General features: G+C 45.8%; 2 protein-coding genes across 3 annotated transcripts; both read left to right on the top strand.

The window, feature by feature from the left end:
• Positions 1-896: 896 nt before the first annotated feature.
• Positions 897-6037, top strand: dusp2 (dual specificity phosphatase 2). 2 transcript variants are annotated; one of them, XM_035638900.2, is made up of 5 exons: positions 897-2635; positions 3139-3542; positions 3810-3931; positions 4077-4296; positions 4868-6037. In XM_035638900.2, exons 2-5 carry the CDS (start codon positions 3155-3157, stop codon positions 5083-5085), a joined length of 948 nt encoding a protein of 315 aa, XP_035494793.1. In that variant the 5' UTR covers positions 897-2635; positions 3139-3154; the 3' UTR covers positions 5086-6037. The 2 variants fall into 2 exon arrangements, with proteins under 2 accessions (XP_035494793.1, XP_035494792.1); XM_035638899.2 differs by lacking the exon at positions 897-2635 and having other exon boundaries at positions 2651-3542.
• Positions 6038-11209: 5172 nt separating this feature from the next.
• Positions 11210-14881, top strand: adra2b (adrenoceptor alpha 2B). Its single transcript, XM_035641051.2, has 2 exons — positions 11210-12071; positions 12236-14881. The coding sequence occupies exon 2, from the start codon at positions 12259-12261 to the stop codon at positions 13837-13839; it is 1581 nt and encodes a 526-aa protein (XP_035496944.2). The 5' UTR covers positions 11210-12071; positions 12236-12258; the 3' UTR covers positions 13840-14881.
• The last annotated feature ends 422 nt before the right edge of the window (positions 14882-15303 follow it).

The raw sequence follows: 15303 nt of genomic DNA, 5'->3' as shown, positions 1-15303 counted from the left end.
GAGGTGTAATCTAACCAAAACATTCAATCACACAATTCGAAACAACTCAACTTTCCGCACAAAACTTCAGCATCAGCTCGAACAGAACTGACCCCAGCAGGGACACGTTCGCCCTGAATGGGGAGATGGCGCTGTCACGTGGTGGGCGTTTTATGATAGGATTCAGGGATGAGGTAAATCTCCCGGATTACGTGTTTTTTCAGAGATTATGAGCCCCAACCATCCAATTAATCCTGGATAATCCCCCTGTGGGGGTGGGGGGGGGGCGTACAGCAGGGGTAAAAGCTAGCAGCAGATGTTTTCATCTGGGTTTCTTTTGATGTTTTATTTACTCCTACATTCATTCAGACAGAATGAGAATGGACAAATGTTCTGCATTGCCAGTAAGTAACAAGTCACTGTTTTCTCACAACACCATCACCAGACTCTCTGTCTGCGGTCGCTGTACGTTTTGATGATCAGATGCTTCTGATTCTGAAACAGTCAGTCGCACGAGTCGTGTCCTGATCCCCGACACCTCCTCATCATCAGCTGTACGAGTCTGTTACTCGGCATATACTTCCCTCGTGAGTTATTCACTATGAGCACTTGTTGATGTAAAAGGGTAATTTCCCGTGATTGGCATCGTCGTCATCGACAACAACACATTCACTCCCATCTCTTCACGTGCTATTGGTTGATTCTGACTTGCCAACCTAGGAAAAGTACATTTCAACCAACTGAAAATGAAAGAAGGCGTTTTATTGTTTTATGAGTCACCACATGCAGAAGTCACGACTGAAATACTTCATCATTACTCAGGTTATTGTTTGGAATCAGGGGTAGTCAGGTAATGTGAAATGTTTCAAAGGTTCTAATGACGCAACAATTGGGGGTGGGGTTGGGGGCGGCAGAGGTCTGCGTGGATGATGACAGGATGTATGTGCAATGTTGTTTCCTGTCAGGCTGCAGAGACGGGGGTTGAATTATGGAAAAAAAAACTTCTTTAAGAAACTCTCATACACTCACGTCAGAACAGTCCAACTCAACAGACCTCATCCCTTCAGTGTGGGTTTATATGTGTGTGTTCAAGCCCAGGAGTGCAGGATGAGGCTACAGTAAATGCAGGCTCAGCGGCTCTACTGACAGCCATGATGAACTGTGTACTAAAACGTATGTGTGTGTGTGTGTGTAGAGATTGCAGCCTCAGCAGGCAGAGAGGGCGCGACAAAGTGGGATTGCTGCTGACAAATCGGCGTACCGCGGTGAGGGAGGGGGAGAGAGGAAGTGGGAAGACGAAGAGAGTGGAGTCAGAGGTTTGAGTGGGAGACTTCTGTGGAAAAGGCGTGAGTGATTTTTAAAATGTGGGTTATGAGAGAAATGAAGACAGAGATGTCAGATTACACTTCATAATATAAAGTGGTATCACACACACGCTCTCTGTTTGTAACAAGGCAGCAGAGACTACAATGATTAAAGATCTTATTAATTATAATTATAGATGTTTGACTCAAACAACTTGCACTAGGAAATAAATCAGGTGAAGGCACAGAAACCTCTCACTCTTGAGAAATTTAAATCTAATCAAGTAAAGAAATAATTTAATATTCACTACAGAAATAAAAATGTCACAACTAAACAGTAAAAGCAATAATCAAAGTTGAGTTTGTTCAAAGAAATATTGTTTGTTCAGAGTTTAAGACTCTGATCTGCTTGATGAGAACTGTGTGGGTATGATCAGATTTTGACTGACAGTGCAACGCTCCTCACCCACACTCACGACTGTCACCACACTTTGTTTTTAAAAGATGACGTCTTCAGCAGCTCCAAAATAATGCAGCGTTTGGTTGGCAAAGAACAATAACAGAGGGGTATACCAGGCTTTTTTTCCTTTGAGTGTAAGTTCACGTTCATGGAAAAGCTATTGTCGATTCATTAGAATCTGAATCTGAATCAGTTTTACTGCCAGGTAGGTAACAGTTTACATACAAGGAATTTTTGGTGTTATTAAGGTGCATGTAGCAGTCAACATATATACACAGAATTAGAAAAAGAATATAGAATAAAACAAAATAAAATATAATAAGATAAAATGAAATAAAATTCACACTATTTACAATAAATGAACAATGAATATCGGGGTCACAGATGGTTAAATGTGAGTGTGGTGGATCACGTTAACATAATGTGTAATGGGGAAGGAAGGGAGGTGTCAGCGGGGGTCCCGGGCCTTGTTGAAGAGTCTGACTGGGACTGTTTTTAAAAAAGGTTATGTTACTTTCCATTTTGTCCATGGACTACATGTGAAATGTGCACGTGTGATAAAGGCTCGTCAACATGACCTGCCACAGGTCTGAATAAGCACAAAATGAGCAGAAACAGTAGCTGTATCAGTGCATGTGATGTAACCAGTGCACGCTGCAGCTGCTTTCTGTCAGCCAGGGGTGTTGTTCACTTATTTTGCAGGGTAATAGGCTGAAACATGGTAGAAAAAAGACGGACACGGATCAACTTCCCAGCAGAGCACAAAGAACGCAGTTCGAGACTCCTCTGTCAGTGCAACATTTCACTCACTTCTTCTCGCGCCGAGGCGAGTGCAACAGGACATGCGGAAATGAAGGGGACACCGCAGGAGCAGTAATGCTGCGGGCCTCAGGTAGTCCACGTTTAATCTCACCCAAATACCAAAATCCAGCCCCCTCCCAGCCCCCTCCTCTGGAGGCGGCCGCCGCCGGCATCACGTCATTCAAAACAAAACGCACGGGATAGCCCCGGATGACAACGTGCGCGGTAGGAAACATCTGTTTTAGACGTCAGTGTCCATATAAGGAGTGCCGGGCGGACCATATATGGCCGTTCCGTCTCTGACGCGTCTCCTTCTGTAGGAAAAACGGGGAGGGGCCGCGGTGACCCCGCCCCCTCCCTCAGCTGTTATCAATGAACAAGTGAAACTCTAAAGTCTTAAGCACCTCAACGCGGCGCACAGAGGTTTTTTTTCTCTCCCTCTCCTGTACAGAAGACAGGAACAATTCATTTGATAAAAGTATTTTTTTCTCAACTTTGAAGTGTAATAGAAAAAAAAAAAGCGTATTTATTTTGTATTCGCTGATATTTTAAGTAGACACTAGTTCATTCAATTACTTTGCCAACCATTTTAAGATCCACGTTCTCAGCCATGGCTTCGAGCGCGGAGCCTCTGGAAATCACCGGCAACGAGCTGGTCCACATGCTCAGGACCCCCCGGGAGCCGCTCTCCGCCGGCGGGTGTGCGGTGCTCGACTGCAGGCCGTTCCTCGACTTCTCCCGCGCGCACATCTGCGAGTCCCGCAACGTCAACTGGAACTCGATGCTGCGTCGGCGCTCCAAGAGCTCCGTGGTGGCGCTGGAGTGGCTCGTGCCGGACAAGGCGCTCCTGGGTCGGCTGCGGCGCGGGGACTTCTCGCCGGTGGTGGTGGTGGAGGGGAGCAGCCGCCGCGTGGCCGAGCTGAGGCCGGAGAGCGTGGCCCAGATGCTGCTCAGCGCCCTGCGGAACGAGGTCCACACGCAGATCTGCTTTCTACAAGGTGATTTCACTGCAAACACACGTCAACAAGTTGCTTTCGAGTGTCCGGGAATGGTCGTTGAAAGAGTTTTTTTTGTCTTGGCAAGACTTTGGAGAAGAAATGCAAGGGCATACAGATGTTTTGACTGCAGTGAGCATACTAACGTTTATATCAGCTAGGTTTAACTTGTTCGCATGATCATTCTTATTGTTCAACCATAACACATGTTCATATAGAGGACTTTGATGTGAGAGCCTGTGGCTCTAATACTATGTGACCTCCATGTAGGTGGATTTGAGGGATTTTCCGAGGCCTCTCCAGAGCTCTGCTACAACTCTGCCAGCAGCCACTGCTCCTCAGTAGAACCAGAGCCAACAGTGGCGGGCCGGAGGACACCAGCATACGACCAGGTGAGAGAAAATACACCACATACAGCAGGAGTTCACAAAGTTCTCTATTCCTATGTAATAGGGGGAAAAAAAAGATAAAGGCTGAATGAGATCAATCATGATTTTTAACCTGGTCCCTCTCTGGATTTTTCCTTGTAAATCTCAGGACGGTCCGGTGGAGCTGCTGCCCTTCCTGTTTTTGGGCAGTGCCTTCCACTCCTCCTGCAGGGAGACCCTCGCAGCAGCGGGCATCACGGCCGTGCTCAACGTGTCCTCCACCTGCCCCAACTTCTACGAGGGGGACTTTGAGTACCTGCGGATCACCGTGGAGGACAGTCTGGCTGCGGACATCAGAGCCTGCTTCACCACAGCCATCGCCTTCATCGGTGAGTTCTTCCCCTCTGGACATCCATAGCTTCTGACCTGTGTGCAGTGTAACCCTTCAAATGACCTTTTAAGTTGTTGTTGGCTCACTTCAGTTCAAACGTATAGGAACCACTAAACACAGTGAATTTATTGACATTTTCCTACACTTGGGGTTCAAACAAAATATTTCTCGAAGCAGTTTGCAGACCATAATCCATTTAGTAGGCCAGACTTATGGACAAACAATGTAGGCCTCTGATTACAAAACAACTGGATTATGCAGAGGAGAATGTATGTAGTATTATTATGATTACATTTAAGGCTTAAAGTAAAAAGTTTTCTTCTGATTGTTTTGACCCCTTTACTTTGAAATGAGTTTGATCAACTAGATTTCCGTTAGCACAGTGAATAATGCCTGCGTTTTCATTTCCACTCAGATCAAACTGTTTTTTTAAAGCTTAATGTGTGTTCCTGCTTGTTAAAACATTGTCACTGATGTCAGGGAAACTAGCGTGAAGCGGGGCACAATGTGCTGATCTCTCTTCCTCTTTCCGTCTCGTCTTCTCGCCCCCCCCCCCCCCCTGCCTACAGACTCGGTGAAGCAGAGCGGCGGTCGGGTGCTGGTGCACTGCCAGGCGGGTATCTCCCGCTCCGCCACCATCTGTCTGGCCTACCTCATGCACACGCAGCGTGTCCGGCTGGACGAGGCCTTCGACTTCGTGAAGCAGCGGCGTCATGTCATCTCCCCCAACCTGGCCTTCATGGGACAGCTGCTTCAGTTTGAGACAGATGTCCTCTGCCAAGGATGAAGACCAGGACGTGTTAAGAGGAAGGGAACTTACATGACAAATTCCCTTTTTTAGTTAAATCTCCCGCCGCTTGTAGGCATTGTGCTGGACTCAGGTCTGGAAACCATATGTACAAATACACTGTTGTACTGTCAAAAACTATAGTTCAAAACAGAAGTGATGACTGTGCATTCAGAGAAAAGCTACTTGTGTTGCTGGCATCACGTGGCTGGTGGATATGGATTCCTACTTGCACTAGAAAATTACAAATGTGATCCTGTTGCAACAAACACGCATTTGGCGATATAAACCCCAACTGTAGTAACTCACAACATGAACAATTGTGATCCTGAGCCAGCAAGCTGGAGCAGCTGAGGTACTTCACCTGGTGTGTGTGTGTGTGTGTGTGTGTGTGTGTGTGTGTGTGTGTGTGTGTGTGTGTGTGTGTGTGTGTGTGTGTGTGTGTGTGTGTGTGTGTGTGTGTGTGTGTGTGTGTGTGTGTGTGTGTGTGTGTGTGTGTGTGTGTGTGTGTGTGTGTGTGTGTGTGTGTGTGTGTGTGTGTGTGTGTGTGTTGTATTTGTGAGTCACTTTGTTTGACTTTCTTTTGTGCCCGATCATTTGCAAGGGCTTGTCTTATTTTCATACTGAAAGTCATCCCTCAACCATCCCGACCACTGTGACATGACGTCTTTTTTTATGAGACAACACTGTGTTAAACTACGAACAGCAATACTGGATAAATCTCAAGTTTGAATTTTCTAAGCTATACAAATGCACTAAGTGGAATTAGTGTCTACTCAAAGGTGTAATTATTCTGTATCCTGACATAGATTACACTTAGTACAATCAAATGGAAGAAGTTTATTTTATCATTTTTATTTATTATTGCTGTCTTTTACTGCACTTTATACCAACAAAGTTTGGCTGATTCCTGCTGTTTTTCCACTGAAATAAAAACATGGTGGAGAACACACTAAGTCTGTTTACTCTGTATAACTCCCGCATACAGTATAACCCACGGCATTTCTGATTCTCAAACAGATGTGATCCATTGATAGTGGGTGACACTGGGTCTCCAGAGAAGTCAAAGGGATCTTAAGACCAGTCGGTCCTGGGTGTGTTGCAGTCTTTTTTCGCAGAGCACATTACACATGTGTAACTTCCCTCTGACCTTGCCGAATCAGGGAGTATTAAAACTGTGCATTGCTGAATATTTTGGAGGATTATATGCAGGGAATGGGTTTTTACAGTCTGAAGTCCTTTTGCCCTCCACAACAGCTGACATACATTTCATTTTCACTTACCCGGGATTAAGAGGACAACTTTGGATATTTGACAGAGGAAAAAAAAAAAAACGGCATGAGAAGAAAGTCATGAAAGGCATCATGAAGCTTGGATAGATCCATTCCATTGTAGTCATAAGAATCAGATCATATTGTGATCTAATAATAAGCATATCAATTAACGGTCACGTCATACTGAACCCACTGTGGCGTGGGTGTCTCAATGTGACTGAATGCTGGTTCCTCATTTGATTAGATACCAGATTGACTGTCGCAGGTTTTACATCCACACTGAGTTATGTTCAACTACAGGCTTCCTCAGCCAGGTCACATGAATTACACACACACACACACACACACACTCAATGCCCCTTCAAATCCGTCTATTAAAGACCAACTGTCACCATTACCTCATCCCCTGATGCTAATTATGCCACTGACACATCTGTGTCGGCTAAAATCGTCCTCTTCCTCTCATTTGGAGGATTATTCATTTCCCCAAAATATGCAAACGCAACTACTGTGTTTGAATTCTTCCTAATGTCAACCACAGCTTTCCACCCAGAGGGCAGAGAATTACACTTTGGAGTTTTTCTCCCTTTTTTGGTTTTGATTGACTTAAGTGCCGGTTTGTGTCAATTTAAAACTTTTAGTGAAAATGAAATCAAGTCAATTTATACAGTAGATATGTAGTATTTCTGTATGTGATCATTTCATTTGTCTTCTTCACACACCAGAAGAAGATGTACATGTTCATAAATTAGGGGCGTCCTGTAATCCCAACAAGGGATGGGCCAAATGCATCGGCATGGCACAGAAATGAAGAATATACATATGTTTGTATAATCGTGAATCTCCTTCTCAATCTCACACCGGGGTGACGTGTATGTTTCCCCTTTCCTGGGTTCCGAGGACCATACACTCTTACTTCAGATGTTGTGCTGGTTGTGCTGGAGGTTTGGGGGGTCACAGCCTATTTATTCTTAGTTCTTGTCCATGTTTCTTGTTCCAGTAAAGTCCACACTTGTCATCAATATGCCCTCGTCCCCCAACATCTGACGCGAACCATGTTAATCTAGGTGACGTCCAAACCTGTATGGCTTTAGCTATAATTCTCTGGCTCATTTTTTCCGAGGAAGGCTTTCGTAGCATTAGGGCCCTAAGCTTGGGGAGCCGGACTGGAGGCTTGACGTGACTCGGATTCAAACCCTGATATATTTCACCCAAAAAAAGCAAAGATTAGAGAAAAGTCTGAAAGCAAATTCTGTAGCCAGACTTACATCACCCTGTGGAAGCTATAGATGAGACAGGATGAGAACCACTGGACCAAAATTCTTTAAATGTGTTGAGTTTTATTATAGTGACCTCCACCAGCTACTACAGTAAAATGCTTCTTAAGCACCAAAATCTAAAATCTAAAAATGAAGAACACGGTCATATATTGATCAAGTCTTTATTCTTCCTGAAGTACCACAGCTTTGATTTTTAATGCTGAAAGTACATTTCTACTTTGAGAACAAGTAAGCATTGTGAATGCAGGACTTTCACTTGTATAATGTAGTATTTTTACATCGTCGCGCATTTACTCAAATAAAGGATCTGTGTGTTTCTTCCACCACTGCAGGCGGCCTCATGGGTCATCACCAGAAGAGTGTCAAAACAAAGTGTTGGAGATTAGTTTGTAGCGAGACAGTGCACTCTAGTGACAACTGTTGAAATGACTGGTAATCAAGATGATTCAGCAGTATCCAGCAGATGACACCAGCAGACCGTTTCTTAACAGCCGCAGCCCTTTTTATTACCAAGATGACACAGTCGAAAAAGAATCACACACACACACACACACACACACACACACACACACACACACACACACACACACACACAAGCATCTCTGTCTCTGTAGGCTAACTGTTCCCTAACTCATGATTGTACATTAACACATTTAAATGATTTTTTTAATTTATTGTAATTTTCACTCCGTCACTAATCGATCTCTTGGAAACAGATCGTTACACCTCCCTCTCTCGTGGACGTCTCTCTCATCTCGTCGGTTGTTCTCAGGTCCTCCTCGCTCAGTCGGGCCCCTTAATGAAAACAGACACACACAGTTATTCACACTCAGCGTCCGCATTAAACTAGGTGTCAGGCTCAATCATATTACATTAGGCTGTGGCAATACCTACCAATGGTGTGCGTGTGTGTGTGTGTGAGAGACAGAGAGAGAGAGAAAGAGAGAGAGCTTTTACTCTCTGCACAAAATAAGGAGCATGACAGATCAGGGATTTGCAGATCTCACTTTTGTTTGATGCAGGGATTTACGCTGTTTGCCATCCACAGCTGAAGACTGTGTCACTCAAACAAGAAATCCCCTTTGCTAATAGATAATATGAGCAATATGTGAAAGTATTAACACTGTAGGGATATAACACATGCGCGCGCTGTGGCCTGCAGGCACACACACCCACACAAACAGTAGTTGTTTTCATTGCAGTCTGGTAAATGACTGTTTGACCATCTGGGAGTGCTCCCTGTAACACTTTTACACTTTTAATGCTTTACGTCTGAGGAACTGACATTCTGAATCACTGATATAACAGTTATATTTTTTTTTGGGGGGGGGGGGGGGGGGGTTTCGGAAGACGCACAAGAAAGTTAGGAGAAAGAGATGAGGGATGACACGCAGCAAAGGGCACGAGCTGGATAGGAACCCACCGCCGTATGGACGCAGCCTTTTCCACGCATCCTCCACCAGGTGAGTAACCAAGGCATCTCTTGGTCCAGGGGAAGGGGTCGCAAGGGCTGATGGGAAATACAGTAGGCTGTCTGTGTTTTTTTTCTGACATTGCTCCCAATACTTTATTGTGGGATACTGAGCACTTCTATTTCTTTAGGCCTCTAAAAAAAAACATCAACGTGATCAATCTGAGAATATTAATTCACAGTGTGGTCGGCCTGCTTGCAACCCAGCACAACACAACCTGTGCGTAGGTTGACATTACTTTGTCCTGGGCAATGCTTTCAGATACACACCTAACCCACAACCAGTACTTTATTGAAACTAAACCTGCAAATCACAGCTGAACCCCAGTTATTAGCCCCCTGAAGTTTTCCCAAAACTTTCACATGAGGAGAAGGTACTCAAGTGTGCAAAAGACTGGAGGCGGAATCAAACCTATAACTTTTAAATAGAGGGGTTTTAAATTGACAGCATCCGAGTATAGTAAATAGCAAATGATTTGCACCCGAACCATAATGTGCACAGCCTTCCCCCACAACCTTGCAATATGCTGACCTGGCTGCAGTTAAGCCGGAACTCATTTGGAAAAGAGTTTTCCTAAGCAGTGCTAAATCTTATATACCACACCAGGAGACTTCAGGGATTTTCTTGAGAGTTAAACGTTTTCCAGGGAAACCTTTTCAGCCTGGTTGTCGAACAAGAGTTACTCATCCCATGTTTGTGATCTGTGACAGCAGAAAGTTTCTCCGTGGCTTGTGCGTTATGCTGTGTGTGCACGCGCTTCGCTCTTATACAACAATCGCTTCCAAAGAGGTGTATTGAACGCTGTGTGCTGCTCAGTCTCCATAACCTTGGCATCGGTGGCACACCCCTCTCCCCCAGAATGCATTTTCAGAGCGTAACTAAGCAGTGTTCACCCACGGAAACAGAGACACTTGATTGGAGTGCACTCTCCCGCTAAAAGCTTTGTTCTCTTTCCTTTTATATTTAGAATGTGTAGCGTGGCGAGAAAAATGTACAACCATTATTGGCTGCAGCTACGGGGTCACACAATCAGCGCTCCCGCCTGTATTTCCGTGGATGCTGAGCGGTGGGTTTCTCTTTTATTAATGCAGCAATGTGTGGGGGGATGCACAGCAAAAAAAAACTAAGTACACAGGACCTCCTACCCACGTACCATTCATAAGATTGTGTGTGTCCATGTGGGCTGGTGAATGTGTGTGTGTTTGTTGTTTGTTTGTGTTTTTATAATCGTGATTGGGTTTTTGACACAGGGGTCATCTACCTACTTTCCAACACAACAAAGTGAATTCATGGCTCAGTAAAAAAGCCAGCGTGACGTAGGTATCACCCCCATAACTGAACAACCAGGGGCACTTGACCTCGGGAAGGCAACAGGGACGCCGTGGGTGTCCGTGCCTCTTGAGGGAGGAAGTGTTGCAGGGGAACATGATGCAGAGGGATTCAAAAACCAAATCGAGCGATGATGTAAAACGCCTGAGTGCATAAGTGCCTTATTCTCCTGTCCTGTGAGCAGAGGTTGAAGATAACACAGTGCAGTTGGGTTTTGAAGTATGAGGAGACTTGAGATTTCAAGTAAAAAACACCATTACTTTCAGGGACGCTTTTGCCGGCGAGGTTTTTGTATCAATCTTTTGAAAATGATATATGCCATTTTTTTTGTTTGATACCCATTTTTAGGCAGATGAGCTAACGACTTTAATGCCTCAATACTTAAGGTCTCAGCAGCATTCCTCAAAGTTAAGGCTTTCACTTCTTTTGAATAATGTTTTATTGAATAATAAAAAAAGAAGATTTGACCTCCTCCAACATGCTCCACACTCACAACTCTCTAATGAGTTTGTGTGGTTGTTTGCTCAACAGGACACCCCCAGCGTCCCGTGGACTTGACTGAACGAGCCAGTGGCGCCCAACAAGCCCTTTATTTTATAATTCAACTGCGTTGGTGTATCTAATGTGACTGAGGGGGGTGGGAGGGAGAAGAGCTGGAGGGATATACAGAAAGATCCCATGACGCTCGACAGTGACATCACCGGCTCTAAAGGAGAAGTGGGAGAGGGAGATGGGAGGCACCCCACTTATTAGATTTCATAAGGTCCTGTTCGCAAGTGGAGATGCTGCCGCGCGTCTGCGAGGGCGCCCGTGATGTGCGCCTGCGGAGCGGCTGAATCTGCCCGTTGCTGGAGACATTGCGAGGAGACAGAAACAACTTCCGAGACGCGCAGACCGAAGCTGCTGTGCGGGGGGATCATTTCACTGTAGGAAGAAGAAGACGAAGAAGAAGAAGAAGAAGAAGAAAAACGCGTTTTGCCTCCATATCTGGCTTCGTGGCGCAGGGACCGGAGAGCCCGAGGTTAACTTTGAGCTTTCATTTCGTCTGACCGGCTGTGGGGGGAGAGAAGAAAACAGGCGTCGTGTTTAGCAGCGACTCACTGTAAATATTGCATTCCATTAAACTTTTCACTTGACTTTGTGAAAGCTTCCCCGTGATCGCTGTGCGCATGAGACGGGTGGATTATGTGCGCGTCTCCAAACGAGGACGCACGGGAGAGAAGTGTCCAGATTCTTGACTCTGAACCAGTTTCTCCCGGTATTATTTTGTCACCTCACTGTACACAACCCCGGAATTAGATTACTATCAATTAAGGCGAAGTCGGCATAACAATTAATCAGCTGGGAAACCAGATCAATCCTTTGCGCGTTACAGTCGTTTTAGCTCCTCTGGCTACAGAGGCTGACGCACAGCAGGCAGCGTCACAGCATTCCTTCTGGGGGGTTTTTTGTGGGTGGAAATCTGTTCTACGAAGTGACGAGGTGTTCAAATTGAAAGGCACTGATCTGTGTCTTGACGCACCGCCCAGGACTGTTTGTATGCTTAAAATGGACTTGGAAGTTCCTCCGTGGAGGATGCAAGGGAGCTAACATTTGGAACAACAGACAGAGACAAAACGAGAACACCTGAGGTAAATATGGCACAGCTATAATCACAGGGGATTTTATTCTGCACAAACAACATTCAGAAATGTTCTGTCCATTGAATAGAAAACCGTGAGGAAGTACAATCTTAATCTGACAAAACATATATGCATATATTTATTATTTTTATTTCTTTTTTGTATCTCTAAAGACTCCTGGAAAACTGGTTCCAGCATGGCCTCGGTTCTGGACAGCAGCTGCTCCATGGAGCTGAGTGGTTGGAACAGTAGTGCGAGCGGCTCGGGAGCCTCCGTCCCCTGCAACCAGAGCGTTCTGAATCTCGCCCCTTACTCCCCTGAAGCCACGGCGGTCTTCGCCACGGCCATAACCTTAATGGTAATCTTCACCATCGTGGGGAACATCATGGTCATCATCGCTGTCCTGACCAGCCGGGCCCTCCGAGGTCCGCAGAATCTGTTCTTAGTGTCGCTGGCTGCTGCAGACATTTTGGTGGCCACGCTCATCATCCCCTTTTCTCTGGCCAACGAACTCCTTGGTTACTGGTACTTTAAGTCTCTGTGGTGCGAGATCTACTTGGCGCTGGATGTGCTGTTCTGCACCTCCTCCATTGCGCACCTGTGCGCTATCTCACTGGACCGCTACCTCTCCATTTCCAGGGTTACTTACGGGCGTCAGCGGACTCCCAAACGCATCAAAGCCGCTATTGTGGTGGTGTGGCTCATCTCTGCCGTCATCTCCTTCCCCCCACTGCTCTCACTGAACAAAAGCGAGGCAGGGGAGCTGGGGACTGACAGAGGACCACAGTGCCAGCTGAATGACGAACGCTGGTACATCCTTTATTCAACCATCGGCTCCTTCTTCGCGCCGTGCGTAATCATGATCCTGGTCTACGTAAGAATCTACCAAATAGCCAAGCAGAGAACGCGATGCCCACCAGGAGAGCCCAGGAAGGAGGGTGTCGGCTGTGCCACGCCGAGTAATCCACGACATGTACAGGCCAATGGGAATGATGATGAAGAAAGCACACCTCCTTCAACCAAAAAAACCTCTAATGCCAGACCCCCCACCCTTGCCATCGCCCCGTCTTCATCGCAAGGTGAGCCTGAAACCCTCCAGAATCCCTCATCCAATAATCTCCTGCAACCTCCCCCGACTTCTACAGCCATGACCCCTATTACAACCTCCCTTGATACCACTTCCCACGGCCCCGCATCCCCTTCCTCTGTGCCTCAGTCCGCCCCTGCCAAGACCAAAGAGAAGGTGAAGAAGGGCAAGCGGCAGGGAGGGAAAAAGGCTGACAATAACAATGGCGACAGCTCCAGCACAGATAGCGATATGGAGCACAGCCATGGAGGAGGTCGAGGCAGCCCCAGCATGCCAGGGTCACCTGCCGGAGGAGGCCTCCACTCCCCAGCCTCAGTCAAGCGGTACCGGGACATGCTCGCCACGTCAAAAGGGGCTCGGCTGGCACCAGGGAGGAAGTCAAAAACAGACAACAACCCTGGAGCAGCAAGGCGTAAAGCGATGGTCAACAGAGAGAAACGTTTCACCTTTGTCCTGGCAGTGGTCATCGGTGTCTTTATGGTGTGCTGGTTCCCGTTCTTCTTTTCCTACTCTCTACAGGCAGTGTGTCCGGAGACCTGCTCCATCCCGGACCCACTATTTAAGTTTTTCTTCTGGATTGGCTACTGCAACTCCTCACTCAACCCAGTCATTTACACCATCTTCAACAAAGAATTCAGACAGGCCTTCAAAAAGATACTCTGCAGTGGCACCAAGGGTACTTTCTTTTAGCAAGCAAAGCTGCTCTATTGGACATGGAGATTAAAAAAAAAAAAGAAATTGCCAATTTCTGACGCACAAAGAAAAACCCCACAATCATTTCCATTTCTTGGAACTCTGAAAGGGCTGTTTTAGAAAAAAATAAGTCAAACTATGGAAATAGCATAAAATTCAGAACTGAGTGCCACTCTTTTACAGTCACAGTGTGTGCGAAAAGGCAACCTGGACTGTGAAATCCCCGCTCGCAGCTAAAACACACACATTTAACAGGGTGTGGCTGAGAACAGGACATGGAATAGAGGCAGAGGTAGACTATGATAAACTGCTCACCGTCTCAGTGTTGCTGACAACATTCTGAATGTAAAGTTTTATCACTATCTCTAGATCACATTGTATAATGGTATATGAGAAAGAGCGCTGTAATATTATAAAAGAAACACACAAACACACACACACACACACAGAGACACACACACAATTAAACTGATCTAAGGTCTCGGAGAAAGCAGGAAACCGATTGAGAATCTCCTCAAGAATAAGAACGCAAACTGTTTTATAAATAATATATATATGTTTTTTTTGTAGTTATTAAGGACTCCAGGACTACTGGGGAAAGAAAACTGGTAAAAAAAAAAGAAGAAAAAAAAAGAAGTGACCTTAGCTTCCTATGAGCCTAAGGCCTTTTATTTATCAATACAGAGCACAAGGATCACACAAGGTTAGTGGTGATTTCTTACATCTGCAGTCTTAATTTGTGCAGCTGCGGGGCAAGCATGTGTTTCCCGATTTTTATCTAAAAGCGCAGCATCACGCAAAGGTTTCTGATGATCTCAAAGGTAATAGCACAAACAAGGGCAGCCTTTCTTAGTGAAGAAAAGCCCCCTTGTCAGACACCACGCTCTTGGCTTGGCACTGGGTCAAAAAGGACACTCTCAACTTATCGCCTATCAGGTCACTGAAGTGAGCTGAAGTGTGGGGGACTTTTGGACTAATAAGAAAGCCACATGTAAGTTATTGAGGTGTAAAAGTAAGACAGTGTGACCCCCCCCCCCCCCCATCCCACTGACCTGAACACCCCTTGAAATGACATGCCACAACGACAAAACCGTCCTGAGCCTAATGACAATGCCTCAGAGCTTATTCACGACACCGAACGGGAGGTGCATCTGTCGGAGACTGAAAAGAAAAATTTATAGATTCTTATCATTTAACATTATTTTACCAGAAACGTTGCTTCCCGAAGAGCAGCAGTATTTACCAGGTAGACATTTACGTGGACTGTGAAGGGCAGATGAACAATGCAGCTATGGATACTGCTATTTATGCCGACATGGGTTTTTCTGAGAACCATTCGGCTGAGTCACTCTTCGCCGATGCCTCTGTCACATCATCGCCTGCAGTGGACCTCTACATCACACATTTGGTTTGTTGCAGGGAGGCGACAGAGCAACAGAACGAGCCTCTGTCAGTTTTCTC

This window comes from Scophthalmus maximus, chromosome 19 (assembly GCF_022379125.1).
Source record: "Scophthalmus maximus strain ysfricsl-2021 chromosome 19, ASM2237912v1, whole genome shotgun sequence".
NCBI lineage: Eukaryota > Metazoa > Chordata > Actinopteri > Pleuronectiformes > Scophthalmidae > Scophthalmus > Scophthalmus maximus.
The sequence above is the reverse complement of the archived record's forward strand: the minus strand, read 5'-3'. Positions and strand labels throughout refer to the sequence as shown.

Coding starts and splice junctions, on each gene's coding strand:
- dusp2 (XM_035638900.2), top strand. CDS start 3,155: ATGGCTTCGAGCGCGGAGCCTCTGGAAATCACCGGCAACGAGCTGGTC. Junction 3,932..4,076: donor GGACACCAGCATACGACCAG/GTGAGAGAAAAT, acceptor TGTAAATCTCAG/GACGGTCCGGTGGAGCTGCT. Junction 4,297..4,867: donor CACAGCCATCGCCTTCATCG/GTGAGTTCTTCC, acceptor CCCTGCCTACAG/ACTCGGTGAAGCAGAGCGGC.
- adra2b (XM_035641051.2), top strand. CDS start 12,259: ATGGCCTCGGTTCTGGACAGCAGCTGCTCCATGGAGCTGAGTGGTTGG.